Source organism: Rhamphochromis sp. 'chilingali' (assembly GCF_963969265.1).
Source record: "Rhamphochromis sp. 'chilingali' genome assembly, chromosome: 6".
Lineage (NCBI taxonomy): Eukaryota > Metazoa > Chordata > Actinopteri > Cichliformes > Cichlidae > Rhamphochromis > Rhamphochromis sp. 'chilingali'.
Window position 1 is genome coordinate 24,660,409 of NC_137933.1, and position 21,023 is coordinate 24,681,431.

At 43.0% G+C, this 21,023-nt stretch overlaps 2 protein-coding genes across 3 annotated transcripts; both read left to right on the plus strand.

The window, feature by feature from the left end:
- tradd (tnfrsf1a-associated via death domain) lies at nucleotides 1–11,208 on the plus strand. 2 transcript variants are annotated; one of them, XM_080885448.1, is made up of 5 exons: nucleotides 1–118; nucleotides 6,097–6,260; nucleotides 6,362–6,642; nucleotides 7,656–7,803; nucleotides 10,546–11,208. In XM_080885448.1, exons 1-5 carry the CDS (start codon nucleotides 15–17, stop codon nucleotides 10,842–10,844), a joined length of 996 nt encoding a protein of 331 aa, XP_080741574.1. In that variant the 5' UTR covers nucleotides 1–14; the 3' UTR covers nucleotides 10,845–11,208. The 2 variants fall into 2 exon arrangements, with proteins under 2 accessions (XP_080741574.1, XP_080741575.1); XM_080885449.1 differs by having other exon boundaries at nucleotides 16–118; nucleotides 6,100–6,260.
- Nucleotides 11,209–14,946: 3,738 nt separating this feature from the next.
- On the plus strand, nucleotides 14,947–20,282 carry gnao1b (guanine nucleotide binding protein (G protein), alpha activating activity polypeptide O, b). Its single transcript, XM_080885447.1, has 8 exons — nucleotides 14,947–15,255; nucleotides 15,401–15,443; nucleotides 17,621–17,762; nucleotides 18,061–18,221; nucleotides 18,312–18,440; nucleotides 18,517–18,646; nucleotides 19,411–19,564; nucleotides 19,645–20,282. Exons 1-8 carry the CDS (start codon nucleotides 15,138–15,140, stop codon nucleotides 19,830–19,832), a joined length of 1,065 nt encoding a protein of 354 aa, XP_080741573.1. The 5' UTR covers nucleotides 14,947–15,137; the 3' UTR covers nucleotides 19,833–20,282.
- The last annotated feature ends 741 nt before the right edge of the window (nucleotides 20,283–21,023 follow it).

The following is a 21,023-nucleotide window of genomic DNA, read 5'->3' on the forward strand; positions in this document are numbered from 1 at the left end:
TTTCACCAATCAGAATGCAGCTTGATTGCTGCTCACCCAATGGGAAGCCAGGAAGCTCATACTGTCCGTGTGATTCCACAGAAGGAAGCGTTACCAAACACTTTAACAAAGTTTTAAGGTAAGTTTGAGCCGAGTTTGTCAAAGTGTTACTTCACGGTGAATCAAAGGACCTCCTAGGCAGAAACTAGGCGTGTGGGCTTCCCGAGGCTTTGGGCCGCTTCAGCGGCGTGGCTGCTCGTAGCTTTACGGTAGCTCTATCTATTCTGCGTGACATTTCTCACAGTAACCTCCATCCCTTTCAGTATAAGGTACTGACATTTTAAAACGGAATAGCTATCTTTGCGATGTTCTGACTCAAACCAATGCAGCTGTCAAACTGTTATGAAGGTAATCAGCTAGCTCACCTGTACGTACGGGTCGCATAGCAACCACGTCCCCTAGTTTTAAGTTGGACAACAGTTATAGCTTTGACATTAAAGTTACATAGTCTATAATTTGAGTAAACTCTGGGTGTGTTTTCTGTTGTTTCTGTAAGGCTTAATTTATGATGAGTTTATAAGCTGTAATCGAAGGTTTTGTTGTTACTTTAAGCTAGGAAACATAGCAATGTAATAAAATATCCTCAGATAGCAACATTTGTTAATGTTTTTGCTTATAATTCAGTGGATCTCGAACTTTTTCTGGCTTGCCTGACTTTAGAAGTCAAAGCTAAAGCTGTAATCGTGATGTACGTATTTATTATACACTTAACTGCGACTTTATTGGATATACCTGTTCTTAACACAGATTTCTAATCAGCCAATCACATGGCCTTGTTGATGCTAGAGGCGAATGGGCAGACTGCTTTGAGCTCATAGGAAATTAACGGCAACTGAAATAACCACTAGTTACAACAAAGGTATGCAGGAGAGCATCTATGAAAACATAGCACATCCAACTTGGAAGCAAATAGGCTGCAGCTGCACAAGACCATACCAGCAGCAGAGGGCACAGCGAGTGCCACCCTAGCTACAGTTCACAGGGGCTCAACAAACCTGAACAATAGAAGATCGGGGGGGGGGGAACATTGCCTGGTCTGATGAGTCTTGTTTTCTGCTCCAACATTCAGATGGTAGGGTCAGAATTTGACATAAAAGCATGGATCCATGGCTCAGGCTGCTGGTGTAGGAACCATTATTTTAAGTCAGCTTCATTACCCAGGTCATCCATACTCTACTTATAGTGGAAGTGCTAGTCATATTCGATGTACAGGGGGATAAATAACTTATTCACAACTAGCCTCCTGTTGTTAATGTAACTTTGAGTTAGTTCAGATGTGCTAAATGTCGTTTTCAGAGATGAACCCCTCACACATTGCGTTGGATGTGTCTCCCTAATTAGAATGTTCTAACTTGAAACACAAGCGCCATGCTGAAGAGGGTTTTCTGATACCATGGCAGCCCAAAATTAAAAGGAATCTAAGGCTAAATTGAAAAATAAATTGATAACTGTTTTAAAGACACTGGAAATAATGTGATCTGATCTTCTAAGTCAAAATAAGATAAAAACAAAATCTGAATAAACTGAAAACATTTTCGTGTCCTTTATGAACAGCTAGATAACAAACAGTGAAGGTGGAAAATAACAAATGAACTCTTGAAATTAGTAACTGAAACAGCCGCCTTCAGCAGCCGCGACCTCCGTCAGATGCTTCCTGTAGCAGTTTTTAGAGGCATTCATGATGAAGAGGAGGAATTTCAGATTGTGTTTGGTGTGTTATTAGTCATTGTGTGCTTTTTTCCATATAATATTTTGCTGGGAATCAATTCAGAAACCTCAGATATTCCAGAGGAGTTAAATGTTTTTTCTTGCCCCTTAATTCATTACTTACAGTTTACAAACTGTTTATAAACTTGCCTGAGCAAAAATAGACTGTAAACAAAGTTTATGGTTAACTGAAATGGTTTTGGAAGACCTGCCAAGTTAAGGTGATCAAAAACACAAGTTACTTTTTATGCGTCTGCATGCAAAACGTGCTCCTCTTATTCATACTGACTGTAAAGAGGAGCCTTCCCAACATGTAAGGCCTCAGGTTTTCCAAACTTCTGCTGAGGAAAATTTGTCCTCTCTAACCAGCAGTTCACTGAAGAAACAAGTCAAACTGAACTTGAAACTTAAAAACACTGTAACCTTGGAAAAACCGACTTGATTTAATCACAGAATGCTGAAGCTTCGGATGATGAATGACCACGAAGGCTCTGATTTTGCCACCCACTTCTCACGAGCTGAAACCTCTGAATTTTGACAGAGTCAGTTCATTTTTATATCTCTGGATGGTCAGATCACACTGTTACTGTTAAAACTACTTTAAGGAAAGGATCTTTCGGATATGAGGAATCAATATTTCTAGCTTTAGCTGTTTTCCATCAATATTCAGTTGTGTAAATAGCACCTAGTACATCCTCTGGAAACTGGGCTTTTCTCTTTGACGAGCAAACCTCTGATCTTTGATACAGTGACTACAGATAAAGGTCGCATGCTTCACCACATCATTCATTTGTGTGAAAAAGTAATTACGCTCTCAGCCACAGAAGCTTGTGTTGTCCACCTGGTGTTTCACATTGGGTTGCAAATCTTTGACCTCTCTTCCTTCATGTCCATCAATTGAAAGATGTTTGAGGGTTTTCCTGCATGTAACAAGTGTTACCTTCACAGGAACGATAACCCTCCCTTTCCTGCCTCTGAGGTCTTCCTTTGTGGATTTGTCGGTGTGCTGAGGATTATTATCATGGGAGGAGATTTGGGGTTTAATATGTTGCCAAAGAACACCACAGCATACAGAATGGACATGCCAAGGATTTAACTACTGGTTGTTGACCACTTGAGTCACAGATGCTCCCCCCCAGGCTGACATAACCATGTAGGGATGGTCTTTTCCTGACAATAAAGACCTTTTTCTTGCATGACTCCCACACAGGTGTGGCAGACACATGCAACAGAGTTACCTTCAGACCCTGTGATCACATTTTTCAAGGTTTTTTTAGACCAAAAAAAAAGAAAAAAGAAGAATTTGTGGTCATTTTAAATCTCTTGCCAGACTTGACATCAGATAAATGATATATGGCATGGCGTCACCATGTAGTTGGCATGTTTTGTTTTCCAACAGAGAGAGCTTTACTAAAAACGCTAGAAGTGTAACTTAATGCTGTGTGGTCATAAGGATATGATCATTTATAGGGGTGATTAAACAAATTATTAGCCCTCAGTGTCAGTTATTCTTATATTTATGTATGGATTGAAGCGAGTAGATGTTAAAAAGCTACATTTATAATTGAAAATGATCATTTGCAAACTTAGTCAGGGGGAATTATGAAATGTTTTCTGCTTATGCTTTTCAAATGTGAGGACTTTCCATTTTTACCCTTTTATGTCATCTGAATTTATTGTTTGTATTTTTTTGGACTGGACAAAATGAGCCATTTTTGAATTCGTTTGATTCATGCTTCTGAATCAATTTTTTTTTGTTACCCAAACAAGCTCTCCAGGGAATACTAGAGGTTGGCTTTTGGCAGCAAAGGATGAATTTTATATTTTAAGCTCCCGATGATCACTTAATCCTCATCCAGCTGCTAAACTAATCTCACAGTATACTTCCAGTGTACCAGTTGATAGGATAGCAAATAATTACATACTGCCTAAGTCGTTTCCTGTACACCTAGCCGCCAAGCATACTGTGATTCAGTAAAATGCGAGGACGTGCACCTAATCCAGCTCAGAGGTTCCTCTTTCCCTGCAGAGCGCTCCTAGTCAGGATGCATAGAGACAGCACCAGCAGGTTTCAGCGGTTCATCCAGGGCACAGGAGTCAGGGGCTGGAGTGGGGGAGGGGAGGGATGAGATTAAACATGTTTTTATGTAATGAGGGTTTCAGAAGGGAGCTGGGGTAAAAAAGGTGGCGTGAGGCCAGAAACATGGTGGATGTATTTTGGCTGCCGTGGGTCGGGCGGTTAAGTCAGCAGAGGTGATACGGTTTATTATCCCATCACTCTGAGTGAACACGATTAGAAACTGAATCTCCTGCTTCAGATAAAATGAGACGTAGAATTAATGACCACTGATCAAAAATTTAGAGCCTGAATTTGAGATGACGTACGTCTCTCACCACATGTTTTTATTACCTGCTGACGGTGGAGGAACAGTGATTTACACTGGGTTCAAACCTCCTGCTGTACTGGGGCCTTTCTGTGGAGTTTCATATTTCCTACATCTTCATGGGTTTCCTCTGCATGCTCCGGTTTCACCACACAGTCCAAAGACATGCGTGTTTGAGTAATAGTTGTTTTTGCCCCTTAGTCGTAAAAGGCTGATGGGGTATTTTTATTATCCTGCTGAGCGAGTGGTTGGGGGACGTGGACGCCCAAGTTTGTTGGGCGATAATGTGATAACTCGAGAACGAAGCAATGGTCTGATACAGCTGGTGTATCTATTAAAAATCTCAGGTGAGTTTGAATCTCATTGACCGTGATCTCAAAGTTAGAGGTCAGTTTTGAAAGCTTGAAATTTAAACAGGTGCATCTGCTAGGAGGCTGAGCTGCTGCTGTCAGTATTTTTTTAATTATCTGTGAGTAAGTGTGGATGTCCGTCTCCAAATGTTAGCCCTGTGATGGATCGATCCAGGGTTCACCTTGCCTCTTACCTTGAACCAGTTAAAAAAAAATCTATATCCAAAAATGTAGTTAAATGTTTAAATAACACAACAAAACCCAGAAACATTACATTTAAGACAAGAGAAATACGAGAAAAGGAGAAAATCCTCAAATTTAACAAACAAGCAAACCTACAAACAGGTGATAGAGTAGGGCTCACTGTCTTATTTGTTATGCTAGTGCAAGAAATTGAATATCATTCATGTAATTGAACTTAAAAAAGTAAACTTCCATGTATTCTGTATTCATTACACAAAGCATATTATTTCAAGACTTGTTTTTGATTAAATTCAGTTGATTATGGTTTGTAGCTCATGTAGTGGAATATTGTAGAATATTTAATTTGGATTTCACAGTATATTTACACTCTGTTAACCACGTGGTCAAGCACAATCATTAGGAAAAATGCTGAGTTGACAGTTGTCCAGTCGATCATCAACACCCTCCTCACGGAGGATAAGCCATAGAGAGTCATTGCTGTATTGAAGCATATAAATAGAAAGTTGACTGGAAGAATGAAGAGTATTGTAAAATTTGCACCACAATGACAGAAGACTTGAGAGGATTGTAGAGGGGAAAAAAGTGGATTGAAGAACTTGAGAGAATTTCACAAGGAGTGGACAGAGCCTGGTGTCAGTGCATCAAGAGCCACCACATACAGACGTCTTCAGCCGAAAGTAAAACTTGCATTTGATTTGGAAATCAAGGTCCTGGATATGTGAGAAAGAGTGGAGAATCCAACGTGTTTGAAGTCCAGTGTGAAGTTTCCACAGTCTGTGACAATTTAGGGTGCCATTTCATCTGCTGCTGCTGGTGGTGGTCAACACAGTCGTCTACCAGGAGACTTTAGAGCACTTTATCAATCCATCTGCTAACAACCTTTATAGTGATGTCAATTTCCTTTCCCAGCACCACTTAGGACCTGTCCACAGCGATAAAACTACCACCAAATGGTTTGCTGGCAATGTTTTCACCCTGCTACATTTACCAGCCAACTCACTTGACCCTAACTCCCACCGCAAGAAATCTACAAAGTGGACGAGAAATACCCAAAACCAAAACACAGACAAGCTGAAGGCCACAATCAAAGCAACCTAGGCTTCAGTAACACCTCAGCAGTGCTACAAGCTGATCGGTTTCATGCCACTAATTACTGCACTTATGCAGTAATTAGTGGCAAAGGAGCTCAAACCAAGTATCAAGTGTATAAACATGCGGATGTTTCCTTTGTAAATCCTTTTTTATTCCCATTGATCTCGGCAAATATTCTACTAATCTCAGATACTTGATTTCATGAGCCGTACATTAAAATCAATGAAGTTAAAGCAAAAACAAAGCTTGAAATATTTCACTTTATATTTGATGAATATACAATATATGAAAGTGTACCTTTCTGCATTAATTGTCTCAAGTAGTGTTCAGAGAATGGCGGACAAGACTGTGGATGGAGGTCAATGGACGGGATGCGCAGTCATGTTTCTGCAGTCGCTGTGTCCCGGTGTGAACCTGCTTTCTCTCTACAAAGACCCACAGGGAAAGTTCATCATTTTCAAAGTCATCAAGCTGACACTTACAGGTGAGCCCTCGGTTAGGCATTTCTCATACTGCATGCTCATTAAAATAGAAAAAACCTCTTGTAGGGTTTACCTTGATTAATCATAGTCTTCCACTGTTAAGACTCTGCTGGAGGCCTGGGTACATTTGAGATCCTAAAGGTCCATGACGCGGATCCCTTCCTGGGGGTGGAGGTGAAGTTTGTGAATGTGGCAGCATGTCATCAGTTCCTGGAGAGCTACAGCTCTGGAGCGGTGAGACAGTATCTCTGCCAGCACGCCTGCCGGCTGCTCGCTCTGTCCCAGGAGTTAACTGTGGAAACCCAGCTCAAGGCAGGCACTCATACTCTGGATCGGTGTCTGGACAAGCTGGATCTTTGCCTACAGCACATCCACCTGTCACAGGTAAGGTTGATGTTCCTGTTAAACTGTTCTCCAGTGATTTTAAAGAGGCAAAAAGATTTTAAAAGTAGATCTCATTTCACCTCACCGTGCCTGACACTGGCCGATTTCTGATGGGATTTTTTCTTGCAAGGTAATTTAGCTGCAATGTGAAACCTTTTCACAAAGATTCACACAAGCAGGTTTGTCATAATCATACCTGTTCCTGAAAGCTAACAGCCACACTCTCTCAGTGACAGTTCAGCCTGATCACTCGTTAGAGTTCCACACAGCCAACTTTTGGGAGCAGTTGAGTTTAAGGAGAGGGAGACAAGACAAAAGACACACTGTGGAAGAGAGCCAGAGATTTAATAATAACTAATGATTAAATGCAGAGAGGTGTCAAAACATACAGTGAGTGAAAAGAGACCAGAATGAGGAACACTGCATCACAGGAAGCCCCCAGCAGTCTAAACCTATTGCAACATAACTAAGAGGGCATTCAGGGATCACCTGATCCAACCCTAGCTATTTGCTTTACCAAAAAGGAAAGTTCTAACCCTAATCTTAAAAGTAGAGAGGGTTTCTGTCTCCTGAATCCAAACTGGGAGGCTGAAGGCTCTGCCTCCCATTCTACTTTTAAATACTCTGGGAATCGCAAGTAAGCCTGCTGTCTGAGAGCAAAGTGCTCTAATGCGGTACTATGAGGTCATTAACATGGGGGCTGATTATTCAAGACCTTGTATGTGAGGAGCAGGATTTTAAATTTGATTCTACCAGAGAGCCAAAGAAGAGAAGCCAATATGGGAAATATCCTCTCTCTTTCTAGTTCCTGTGAGTACTTGCTCTGCAGGATTTTGGATCCACTGAAAATGTAACCGCAAAATTTAGCATTTTGAAACAAATAATCTCCTGTTTCTGCCAAATTTAAGCCATTGCCCTTTATTGTAGTCACTATGGCCTTCGGAGAGTGTGCCCACTTTGACGTTCTCATTTATTTTTATTCTGAGTGATTTCTGCCATTTTGTGCCTTTCAGCCGGAGCGCCTGCGCGATGAGGAGATCGATGAGCTCGAGCAGCAGCTGCAGAGTCAGGCCCGCGGTCCTGCCTCACAGTCCGTCACCATCATGCAGGAAGAGTCTCCCGTTCCCAGCAACTGCTTCAAGTTTCAGAACAGAGTGTTTGGTGAGTCGAGACTGTCCTTGTTACTAGTCGTGTGTGTGGTGTGCTGTCCACAGTACATTATTTAGATATTCTCTGTAATTTAACTATCGGGGATTGTCGTTCATTTACAAATGGTGGGCTTACTGCCATCTCCTCGTTCTCCTCATGTGTCTGCAAAAACAAATTCAAGAAGCTGACAGAACTTTGTTGATTGACTTTTTTTTCTCGACAGCACATGAATTCAATACTATTTCAGCTGACTCCCTAATCCAGCCAGTCAGTGGGAAGAGATTAATGCCTGCAGCTAATGTGTTTGGTTTTCATACTTGGACTGATTTCATATTGGGTCAACTAAAATTTGAATTAATAAAAATGCAGGAGATTTGGTGGCTGCCAAACAACTGAAATTAAACACCCAGTGACACATTAAGGCTCTCCTGGGGTTTGTAAATTGATGTTGGTGGTCTTGATGGGAAAAAAGGAAAGTGTGAAAGTACAACAGCAGGGATTTTTGTTAATGAACTGACTGCTCTTTATTAATTGCACCTGATTTTTCAGTACTTTTGATCATGCAAGTGCACAACTTTAAAGCTGCTCTGATCAGTTTTTTCCATATGAACAATGAGATTACACAGCTCTGTGATCACAGGCTATTCGCTGACTTTGCCTGTTTGTTGTTTGGTGCTTAGCAAGTAGTGTTTGCTGCTTGAGACCAGCTGCTTGCTGAAGCAGTGAGCCAGAAAACCAAACCAGTGAACTTAAAGGTGCTAAGTGCGATGTGCACTTCAGGAGGTAGTGAAGACATAAAGCTTAAGCTAAGTTAAGATGAACTTTAGACTTGTTAGGACATTGGTCAGCTGGGTAGCACTGTTGCCTCACAGTGAGAAGTCCTGGGTTCAAATCCACCGGTCCATCTCTCCAGATAGCCTGGAGAGGTATCCTATCACTGTCCCCATCTGGCTGAAAATTACTCATTACAGCTGTTTTATAATCTTAAAGCACATGAAACGAATGAATATGCAGAATCTGCAGCTACAGCTGGCAAAAGGGCAGTGCAGTATTAAAGTATGAAAGTCCTGTCGGTGTACATTAAAATTAAACAGTGTGGGGGTGCATCCACTTGAGCTTTTTTCCAGCCGTATGCAATCGGAGCTCTATGTATGTAGAAAAGGGATTTATTAAATGTCCACAGGGAGGTCATACAAGTTCAGGGGTCTTAAACGTTTGCTGGGTGTACCACCAGCAGTGTCATGATACATGACTGGCAGATGCTCTGCCTCTCTTCTAGCCTCACAACTGGATGAGCCCTTCTTGTTGACTCTTTGCTCCTGCTTTTAAAAGTGGACCAACATGGCTAAATTTCACTTACCTAATTAGAAACATGGTTTACATGTTTCGAAAAAATCTGAAGCTTGAAAATAAATGTGGTTAATTTTACAGATGTTTACAGGAGTTTCCAGAGGTGCTGAGTGTCCCTTATGTGTGGCCCTTTATATAAAACAGCAGCCAAACTGACATCAACACTAAATGAGAAGCAAGGAATTAATAATGCATCATGTACACAAGTCCTATTGGTGTTTAAGTTTGGGTTGAAAGCTGCAGCCTTTAGCTTTTCTCATAGTCATACACTCATAGTGGGGGATGACTGGACATCAGCGGAGAATGTAACACTGCTGGTCTGAGGATTCAGGTGTGCACTTACTCCTGGAAAACTACAGCATTAGTATGAAATACTGTAGTTTTGATTATATGACTATTTAGTTTGCTGTACTAGAGTCAGGTACTATTATTTGCTTAGAGCTCCCTCCCAAGGTGCTCTCACCTGGACATTTTTAGAAAAGCATTTGGAGTTATCAGCTGAAAAGAAACACTACATCAGAAGAGTCAAATGTGTGATTGAAGCAGCCTGCTAAAGACTCTCAGTAAATTCTTTTAAAACTCAAATTTTTCGATAAATTGAAATGTGATTCTTCACGTAGTGATGCTGGGATTACTACGCGGGAGTGGAAAAGTTTGGGAAGTGAAAATGTATTTGTAGATTTTGAAAAGTTGTGACTTTCTAAATCCACAGGCTTCCCACCACCATTCAAAAAAAATGCACATTAGGTTTATTGGTGATTCTAAGTTGCCCATTGGTGTGAATGAGATTGGGAATAGTTGAGAGACAAGTGGCCTGTCCAGGGGGCACCCTGCCTCCACCCTGTGACAGCTGGGATTGGCTCCATTGTCTCTGCAGCCGTGAATTGGATAAGCAGTTAAAAAGGTGGATTGATGGACTCTGTTTATGTGGAAACATGGAGAGACGCATAGATTATTTTTGTCATCTGGTGTATAAATACATTTCTTATTAAATGAGCAGTGTTTTTTTTTTTAAAGAAAGTGCTCATTTCTGTTGTCTGGGTGTGTTTTTTTTTTTTTTTTTTTTTTTAGTGGAGTGGGATGATGGGTGTCTTTCATTTAGCTTTATGGTTCCAGCTATTATTAAAATCTTGACTCTCGCTCAGGTTTTTATACCTCAGAGATGGAAACATTTGAGGAGTGTTTTTTTTATTTTATTTTTTTATATATACATTATTGTGTAATGGTTTTAGAGTTCGACTCACTGTCACCCGTGAACTAATAGGAGTTTCGACACCCCTGCCCTAAGTTCTTCTGTGAGAGCTTGCTGTTTACATCTGTTTGTAAAACACTGTTTATGTAATCGTACTTGATTGCGGTTTACATTAATGCTTTCCCTTCATCTTTATCCTGTGGCCCCGTCAGAGGACCGAATGCTGACAGCGGCAGATGTGCAGAGCTTTTCTAACGGAGTTGGCCGTCAGTGGAAGCACGTAGGGAGGGCCTTGGGGAAGAACTGCCGCGCTCTGAAGGGCCCGGCAATAGACAACCTGGCCTACGAGTACGAGAGAGAAGGGCTGTATGAGCAAGCCTATCAGCTTCTCAGCCGCTTCATCCAGGCGGAGGGGAGGGCGGCCAAGCTGAGCCGACTGGTCAAAGCACTGGAGGACTGCAAACTCACGAGCCTGGCTGAAAATATTCTGGACCCGCAGCCGCGAGAGTAACTCTGAGTCTCAGCTGTGAAAACAGAGAAGGGGGGCGGAGTCCTCTCTGTGCAAGGAGCAGCAACTTTGTCCTCCCTGCTTATGTTATACACACAGTGTGTTTGTTCTTCACATCTGTCATCGACAGCATCCCGTCCTTCAAATCATCCCCCGTGTGTGCGTGCGTGTAGGAGTGTGTGTGGGAGTGTGTGCGTATATTGAATGATTCACGTCTTTGCTTTTCAATTATTAGTATTATTGATAATTGTTTTAATTTAGTTGAATGATCTGTCATCACTTTTTAAAAAATGCTGTCATGAGTTTAATGCACTGTTTAAACCGTTGTCATCATGTTTCTCCTTTTAAAGTCTATTTACAGATGGAACCTGTTGGGTCTTCTTTCTAATGAGTGCGAGACTGTTTTTTTTCTCCTACAAAATGGGTGCATTCAAATTAAATGATTGAGGAACAAAAAAAAAAAAAAGACAAAAAAACAAGCTTCATGTTTCTGTTTGATGCATTAGTGTAATTAAACCTGAAAACACCATTTTGTCAAAAGTCCCTCAGGTATAATTTAGTGTTAATCCGCCCTCCCTCTCCACCAGCGCTGGCTGTCACTCACACACGTGCACATGATTGAACTGCTGATGCTGAACGTCTGTGTGTGTGTGTGTCATTGCTTGAGTCATGATGTGGGCGCTTCAGGGCAGATCTGAGGTAGGTGTGTGTGTTTTATCTCAGCTTGGCTGTCAAAGATGGATGGAGCTTCTACAGGTTGAGCTCCTGTGCTGGTTTCATTCAGGGTCCACTGTAAAAGAGCCCCTCCCCTACTTTTTTTTTTTTTTTTAACTTGACCATCCATCCAGATGTGATGTGTGGATTAGACGTGTTTATCACACACACACACACACACACACACACACACACACACACACACACTAATGTGATACAGACCCTTCAAATAGACATACATAGTGTCCTAAGTTAAACACACACATCCCTGCTGCTCCAACTGCTGGTGATAGCTAGGCTGTGTCCTCAGTAATATTTTTGGGAATTTTGTGGGTTTATGGAGTACAGAGACGTTTACGCCCGCACTGACATGATGTGGCATATGTTGATTTAAGCTGACACTGATATTGTTAATACCATCAAGTGATTTAAATGATATGACTTTTAGGCCTGATGGAGGTTAAAAGATGAATTCAAGAAAACATTTAGATCATAATGATGGAGAATAAAATTCCATCCATTCGCTTCCGCTTATCCTTTTCAGGGTCGCGGGGGGCGCTGGAGCCTATCCCAGCTGTCATAGGGCGAGAGGCGGGGTACACCCGGGACAGGTTGCCGGTCTGTCGCAGAGCCAACACACAGGGACAGACAACCATTCACACTCACATTCACACCTAGTGACAATTTGGATTATCCAATTAACCTATCCCCACAAGTTGCATGTCTTTGGACGGTGGGAGGAAGCCGGAGTACCCGGAGAGAACCCACGCAAACACGGGGAGAACATGCAAACTCCGCACAGAAAGACCCCGGCCTGATGGTGGAATTGAACTCAGGACCTTCTTGCTGTGCGGCAACAGTGCTAACCACCGTGGATTAATAAAATTAATCCACATAATGTTTTGTGGGTTGGGGTCAGCAGGTGAACAGGTGTGACAACAGGTCAGCCAGTTTGGATACACATGTTCTTTTTTTTTTTGTGGAGCTAAGCCGATGGGATATGTGCAGGATGTGGTTTGGTTGTGTGTTGTCGAAATCAGCAAAGACTTACCTGAAAGAGACTTCATCTGAATGGCTGTGTATGTTTGTCCCAAACCTATAAACAGGCACATGCAAAAAGAAAGTTTTTACAGGACTCTGTGTCGTTCTGTGAAAAAAAGAAGTAGCTACATCCCTTCTGCTTTCCTGGGAAGCAGTTTGCTGGTCTGGAGCAATCAGTTGTCCAGGTGTGGATGTCTTCAACCTCAATTTGGAGCTTTTAAGTATTTCTTTGAACTGTTGTTTTTCCAGGGAGGAATGATTGTGTAGAATACATCTTTAATAACTTATAAAACAAGAATTTGGTGCTGAGAATGAGCCACAATCATACAGATTCAAATATGTACAAACACTGACTTAAAACTTTAAATAGGTGGTGCTAAAGGTTCTACAATGTCTTAAAAACTGACAACACCACCGTTCATTCCCCTTAGTGATTATGATTAACTACAACTGGTTGTTTTTCTTTGCTGGCAAAAGGATTTGTTTAACAGCACTCATTGGACTGACCAGTACTCCAAGGAAAGACCTAGGAACTCAATGAAGCTCTAAGAAGGAGACTTGTAGATTCACACAAGTTAGGAAGGTCTCTTGGAGCCAGTTTTAAAGAACTTCAGATTGCAAGATCATCAGTTCAAACTATTGTACATAAGTACAAGTTATTCTGATATGTCCTCACTTTACCAAAATCTGGCAGAAGACTCAACCTGTCACCCTCAGATGAGAGGAAATTGTTTAGGATGTTCAGGAACAAGCTGGGAGCCACAAGGCCTGCCATGAACTGAAAACTTCTGTAACAACAGGGTCTCTGTCCACAGTGAAGCCAGTCACGGACTGAAAGGGTGCTGACCAAGAAAAAAAAGTCCATGCTCTGATCACAAGAGGTATGTTTGGAGGAGGTGAGGCTTTCACTGTAGAACACTGTTCCATCTGTCAGCATGGTGATGGCAGCATCGTGTTTTGGGGCTGTTTTGCTGCCACTGGTACTGGTACATTTCACAAAATAAATGGAATAATGAAAAAGGCGATTACCTCCAAAATGTTCAACTGCACCTCAAGGACAGCAGCTAGACAGTTGAAACTTGGACACAATTGATAAAGCAGGCTAGCATTAAATTTCTGGAATAGTTTTTCCAAAGCCTTGACCTCAACCCTACTTAAAATTTGTGGATTATGCTGAAAACTCAGGTCCATACCAGGACACCATATTAATTCAAATGAACTCTACCAATTCTGCTAAGGATAATGGCTGAGTATACAGACAGAATTATGCCAAAAGTTTGTTGTTGGCTACTAAAAGCGTCTGGTTGCAACTTGCTAAGAGACATTAAAGCAATTATTGGGGTGTATATTCGCCAAATTAGTGTTTTAAAGTCATTAAAGATGTATCCTGTACAATTACTCCACCCTAGAAAAAGAACAGTTACAAAAACAGTAATTAAAAGCCCCATATTACAGTGACATTTGTACCTATGATGAGTGGATGTAAACTTTTGACCACTTCCCTGTTTCTGAGAGGGGTTTTTTGTACCTTTCACCACATTAATTTGGGAATTTTTGTTCTTCACATTTTTCCTCATGAAGCTTTTAATGAGCTTAAGATCTTAAATGTAATATTTAAAAAACTTAAAGTGTTATATTTGCATTCGTAAACAGTTGTTTATGCTAGTGGTTATATGAGTGACTGCGATTGTGCTGCTTTACACCGTTACAGTTACCCAACGGCAGACGTTATATAGCATACCTGTGCATAGGATACACGGAATTTGTATTTAACTCCTAAAACGTTATTTAAAAATCACTGTAGTACTTTTACACAGTAAACTCGCTCGCCGGGATCACAAGGTCAGGCCTATTTATGCTGTTGACATAATCGCACGTCATGCTTGTCCCAGGGAATAGACGGTGACCGCGCTGGGGCATTTTAACGTTCCCACCGCTGCACGATTTCCACTGATGCCACGAGACACGGGGGCGACGTTTGCCATTTAAACGGCTCTTTCGTTTGAATAATCTTTCATCGGACGTGATTAGAGCTCGGCTGCTCTGACGTCAGCCAGATTGTCCGCGTTAGGTGAGTCTCGCGCAGCTTTCCCTCCTCCTCCTCCCCTCCCTCATCCTCTAGCGCCCCTCCTGCCTGCTTTCGTGAAAAAAAAAAAAAAAATACGATGAAATCGCTCGCGCTCGCTGCCATCATCACCATCAGCGCCGCCCTGTAGAGCGAGAGAAAAAGAGAGAGAGCGCGCGCTCGAGACCCCCCCTCCCCACCTAACAACAACCCCAACCCCGCAGGCTCGAGCACAACGACCCCACCTCCCACCCCCCCTTCTCAACCCCCTCTGATAGAGGGGACGGAGCCAGAGACTCACAGTCACGGAGAAAAGACCTTTTCGGGATCCCGGCTCCGTTTCGCCCTCAATCCGGGCCTAATGCTGTAGCAGACCGCGCGGGAGGAGAGCGCGAGCGAGACAACGCAGTGACAGAGAGTCGGCGAGGGACAGGGCGGACCGGGGAGACGACGGGATTGCTCATTCGCCTGGAAACATGGGATGTACGCTGAGCGCCGAGGAGCGCGCCGCTCTGGACCGGAGCAAGGCCATCGAGAAAAACCTGAAAGAGGACGGGATGGTCGCCGCAAAGGACGTCAAACTCCTCCTGCTCGGTAAGATCAGAGCCGCCCCGGCCGCGGGGCTTCGTCTCCTCGGCTCGGTCTACCTCTTTTGGTGGGACTGCATGGGGCGGAGGTGCTCTCCGTGGTACTGATTTCTTTGCCGGCTCTCACTCTTGCCCTCCTCCCCTCTTTACAGGCGGCGGAGAGTCCGGCAAAAGCACCATCGTCAAGCAGATGAAGTAAGTGTCCGTTAATTTTAATTTTTTCGGGGCCTTATTCCGACCCTCTTACACACATCGAGAGTGAAAGGCCTGAGATTGCGCCTGCCTCCCCTATGTGGGCTAAGGCAGGTTGAGCCGCCATGTTTCGAGATGCCGTATAGCCCAGGAGGAGTGCCGGTGACTCGAGCACCTCCTGTAGACCGACAGTGAGGCTGCGGAGGCCACACCGGTGCGTCCCAGGGTGCTGTTCACCGCCGGGGTGCTGAAATGTAGTTAACGAGGCTTTGGCTTGACTACAGGGAGTGTGCGACTGGGGAGGTGTGGGTGTTGTTTCTCCGTATGCGAGTGTTTGTGCGTGCGCGCGCGCGCGTGTGTGAATTACAGTGAGGACTACAGGTCCATTAGTGAATACCTCTGCTTTTAATCTTAATGGCTTTAAGTGCCCGATATCGCCGGGAGTACTTTGCCCATAAAGCCGATTTACGCAGAAATATGGCTTCTAAAACAGCATCTAAACCTCCCCCTGTCTGAGCTAAATCACTCTTTGATGTTTTAAATCACAGTTGTCATCTCCTCTAACCCTCTTAGCTAAGTTTGTCGATGTTTTAGCATGAAAAAGCCATGCTGTTCTGCTTATTCTGTCCTGTGAAACATCTCTGTCTCCTTCCTGCAACTGCACCGACTGCGCCCTCCCTCTATGCCTCTTCCCTTCACCTCATTACCCTCCTTGCGGTCTCTGATTGCCCATAACTCACCACTCTTCCCTGAACTCCACACACTGGGCCAGATAGTGTTTACAAACACTTTCAGAGCTTCCTTCAGCCCAAGCAAGCAGCAGATGGATGGGTTTTTACTACACACACATACACACACACATCATGAGTAATAAAGTTTAGGTATTGGAGAGTTCAGGTTGCATGCCCTTATTTTGATTTGCCAACTCATCATCTTGCAGGTTGGTATTTAGGCAGTATTGCAATTTCACTCTAGCCAGTTTGTAAAAGAGAGGCAACAGGAAATGTTTGAAAAGCCTTAGTAGAGCCAGAAAAGTGCAGCACAGACACACACACCAGAGTAGATTTTCCACATGGACTGAGTGAATTAAACAAGGAGCAGCTTCATCGATAGATTGATGTAGCACTTGCCACAGCAGTCAGTTGCAGCTGCAGAAATGTCAGGCATGTCTATTTATATACATTTCCACTGTCACACTCTGTGATTGGTCTTTATTAGTAGCATATACCTTAAACTAGTGCTTTGAATTCTTAATAATTTCATAACAACTATCCACTTCCCTGTATCTCGTTTAGTCAGAATAGTTATTATTATGCAGGGTTTTTTTGTCACTATAAGCATTTTGTGCACACACACGTCCTTGTAGGATTGATCAATAGTCACAGTTATCTTAGAGCTTCACCAATTAGTTAATTGTCAGGAACTTATTCTGATGATTGAATGGTGCTTTTCTTTTATCCGTAATTGTATTTTGAGTATTTTCACTTTGGAAATACTCACTGCATGAGCGATTAATCGACGGGTATAATTCCTATCAGCTTTAGATGGCACCTCTGCTCCTGTTTCCCTCTGGGTTAATGTTTTATTTCACACGACTGTTAATTTTTATGATGGTGGTGGAGATTCAGGGCGTGAGGCTGATCTCCCTGCCGTGAAACATCTTTTCGTAATGTGCACTAATGAGATGAATATATTAAAACCGTCATCCCATATTTACCACCCCACCCCCCAAATCAAATATCAATTGCTGATGACAAGCGAGCGAACGGGGTGCCCGCTTTAAGGAGTGGATCGCGGGTCAGTTTTCAGGAGGATGCACCTGACATTTTATCGATCAAGCCAGGGGGTGAGGATGTCCTGATGGATGATTTAATGCTACCCGGATTATGGAGGAGTTTAACTGTGTGATTGATTGGTGCTCTCACTGATTCCACCCCATTTCCCATCATAAATTATAAATATCGCATTACTGCTCAATTACTGATCACAGACGGAGTGTGTGATCAATTTCTGCCTCATTATACACACTATACACACACTTAAAGATGGATTTAAGGCAGAGAACACGGGAGAGAGCATGATAAGACAGTAACCACCTCACACACATGCGCACACATCATGCGCATTAGCATACGGACTAGTCTGACTTTTCCCTCTTTTATATCTCTGTACTTGTGCAGGATTATCCATGAAGATGGCTTTTCTGGGGATGATGTGAAGCAGTACAAGCCTGTGGTCTACAGCAACACCATCCAGAGCTTGGCAGCCATCCTTCGAGCCATGGACTCACTGGGCATTGAGTTTGGAGACAAGGATCGAAAAGTTAGTCTTACCTTCACCCTTCAGCTCTTCAGAAGCTGCAATTTTAACAAAATAACCTCGAATTTTGGTCTCATGTAGTTCACAGCATCTTTGGGTTTTGATTTAAGGACTGGATGCAGCAGTTTTATCTAGTGTACTTTTCAACTTCTTTGTAGCATCCATTTAGAGGAACAGATGTGTATTTTGATTTATCATATTTAAAAAGCCCCATATATACAGCTCTGACAGATGATGAATAATAAATATACTGATATAATTTAGTTGCTCTTCCCTGATCTAATGAAATGTGCTCGTGCAGGCCGATGCTAAGCTGGTTTGTGATGTGGTCAGTCGTATGGAGGACACAGAGCCGTACTCTGCAGAGCTCCTCAGCGCTATGAAGCGTTTATGGGCTGACGCCGGGACTCAGGAGTGCTTCAACCGTGCTCGAGAATACCAGCTTAATGATTCGGCTAAATAGTGAGTCAAGCAAAGAGACTACAAAAGGAAAACAAACAAACAAAAAATCCACCATTTTTATCCACTGCTTTTCCTGTCTTCCTTCATCAGCTATCTGGACAGTTTAGACCGAATTGGTGCGGCAGACTACCAGCCCACAGAGCAGGACATCCTGAGAACCCGTGTGAAGACCACTGGTATCGTCGAAACCCACTTCACCTTCAAAAACCTCCACTTCAGGTAGGAAGCCGCTCCTGCTCGAAGTTCAAAGGTTTTCTGCTCCTGCTCTGTATTGACACCCCCCGCCCTTTTCCAGGCTTTTTGACGTGGGAGGTCAGAGGTCAGAGAGGAAGAAATGGATCCACTGCTTCGAAGACGTGACAGCCATCATCTTCTGCGTCGCTCTGAGTGGGTACGACCAGGTGCTCCATGAAGATGAAACAACTGTAAGTGTGCCTGAATCCCTCCACTGACGCTAATCCAATAAAACTTAGAAGTCGTCCAATTAACTTGAAGATTTCTTGGCAAGTTTTTTTCGCCGCGTGTTATATATTTGTATAAAAATATGTATTTATGCAATCTCTATTTGTCTCAGAGGTAGGCTGTACAGTCCACACATCACCTCATTCCATTCTTAGACTTTAAATTTTATGGAAAAAACACTTCTTATTCATTTATTTATCGTTTTCTTACTTTCTTCTTCAATATAAAATTGATACATACAGGTTTTCCCCCCCTGGCTTAATACTTTTGTTATCATACTTGACAGAACTCTATGCCTTTTCCTGTGACTTCCAACCGTTTCTAGTGAAAAAAAAAAAAAAAAATCAGACTAAGATGAGCAAAAGTGGTTAAAAAATGTGACAAGGCTGGTGATTTCTCTTTGTGTTTGGCTAAAACTGCTCTAAAAGGCCTCTGTGACGGAAAACCCCCACACATGCATATTTGCCAAGTGCCTCGGCTGAGTTAACAGGAATAATAATAATCCTGTAAAATGTGTGTTTGTTCTGTTTCATAACAAAAGCGATTAAACAATCATTAAAGCTGGGACTGCGATTTATTGTTTATCAGGGTTTTTCTGGGCTCGGACCGGGCCTGTGTCCAAGTAACAAAAGCAGTAAGAAACGATCTTTACTGAAGCGCTGCCGGCTTTCCTTTGGGCCTGTGTTTTATTAGACTCCCCTCATTGTTTTACTTGTTCTTTCCGCAGAACCGCATGCACGAATCACTCATGCTCTTCGATTCCATCTGCAACAACAAGTTCTTCATCGACACCTCCATCATCCTCTTCCTCAACAAGAAGGATCTGTTCGCTGAGAAGATAAAGAAGTCCCCGCTGACGATCTGTTTTCCAGAATACACAGGTGAGTCCCGCGCCCTCAGTCGGAGCGGCTTCCCGAGCAAAGCGACGCGCTTTAATCGCCCTCTGCTGTTTTCTCTCCAGGTGCTAACACTTACGAAGACGCTACTGCATATATTCAGGTTCAGTTTGAGAGTAAGAACCGCTCTCCAAACAAGGAGATCTACTGTCACCTGACCTGTGCCACAGACACGGGAAACATCCAGGTAGTGTTTGATGCCGTCACCGACATCATTATTGCAAACAACCTCAGAGGGTGTGGCTTATACTGAGGCCTGGCCAAGCACAGAGGTTGTCATGGAGTGTATGAGGTGTTAATAATGATAATTTTGATGATACTTAAACACATAAATATGTAATTCTACACGTCCAAACGGACCCAAAGAGCTGCCGTCAGACACCACACTGGATTATTGCCATGATTTGTTCCTCTTCCTCTTATTTTGATTTCAGTATAAAAAAACCCGTTTTTGTCTTTTTTTTTTTTCAAAATGTGTTTTTGAGCTGAATGTTTGCTGTTTCGTCTATGACCGTGTCAACAACCGGGAGGGTCAGAAGCGGCGGCACCAGGGGTTTATTCAGCCGGAGCTTGAAATGTAATGCGAGGAGCGTGCTCTTTTTTTTTTTTTTTGGGTTAAGCACAACGTGGAATATTGTCCCCAGAATTTGTGGGCATTTTTGTTTTTAAGTGCAAGTCTCAAGGCTCGCGTCTTTGGACTGAATACAGCCTCTGGTGCGCCGTTTGACGAGCTGCTGTTGTGTGTGGAGATGACGACGGGGATGTCAGGGAGGTGCTGTACTTGTGGCTGAGGGTTATGGATGGAAAAGAAGGAGGCTTATTTAAAGTTTCCTTCAGATGTGCACATGACGGAGTAGCCCCCCAGGCCTGTTCCACTCTCGGTTTTCTCTTTTACTTTAATCACGATTAGAAGAGAGGATCCCTCTGTTCAGAGTGGCTGCCCATCAGCACTGGCCTCCTGTAGCCTGAGGAAATACCTAACAGCCAATGATATCTCTTGAAAAAATATCGGTGCCAACCATCTGAGAACGACAGTTAGGGGAATAGCATCAGAAATCATAGCTCATTATATCGACTCTATTATTTAACCAACAGATATAACATTTTATTATCAGTGAATGATTTATTTATTTAAGCCTCACGCCCTACATGCCTCCTCCTACCTCCTGAAATCCCATGCCACCTTATTTATTTCCTGTCACAAAATAACTGGGGTGCACCGATTCCCGCCTTCGGTTCAGAGGGTAGAAATCAGCCCTCCGATGACATCTTGTTCTCCGTGTGGTGCGTGACCCTTCGATGTGAATCTGTGTAGAAATAGAAGACTGCACGGGGAGAACAATTTCATTTGAGGCAGCCTCTGTCTGGGGAGTCAAGTTTTTCTTCCCCCACTCCCTCCTCCTCCTCACCTCCCCTCCCCTGATCAGTGAGGAGGGAACCATTA

Excerpts from the sequence above, each read along its gene's own strand:
- tradd (XM_080885448.1), top strand. The coding sequence starts at position 15 with ATGCAGCTTGATTGCTGCTCACCCAATGGGAAGCCAGGAAGCTCATAC. Across the intron at positions 119-6,096 it reads CACTTTAACAAAGTTTTAAG|TAGTGTTCAGAGAATGGCGG; the intron begins GTAAGTTTGAGC and ends AATTGTCTCAAG. Across the intron at positions 6,643-7,655 it reads AGCACATCCACCTGTCACAG|CCGGAGCGCCTGCGCGATGA; the intron begins GTAAGGTTGATG and ends TGTGCCTTTCAG.
- gnao1b (XM_080885447.1), top strand. The coding sequence starts at position 15,138 with ATGGGATGTACGCTGAGCGCCGAGGAGCGCGCCGCTCTGGACCGGAGC. Across the intron at positions 18,441-18,516 it reads TTCAAAAACCTCCACTTCAG|GCTTTTTGACGTGGGAGGTC; the intron begins GTAGGAAGCCGC and ends GCCCTTTTCCAG. Across the intron at positions 19,565-19,644 it reads CTGTTTTCCAGAATACACAG|GTGCTAACACTTACGAAGAC; the intron begins GTGAGTCCCGCG and ends TTTTCTCTCCAG.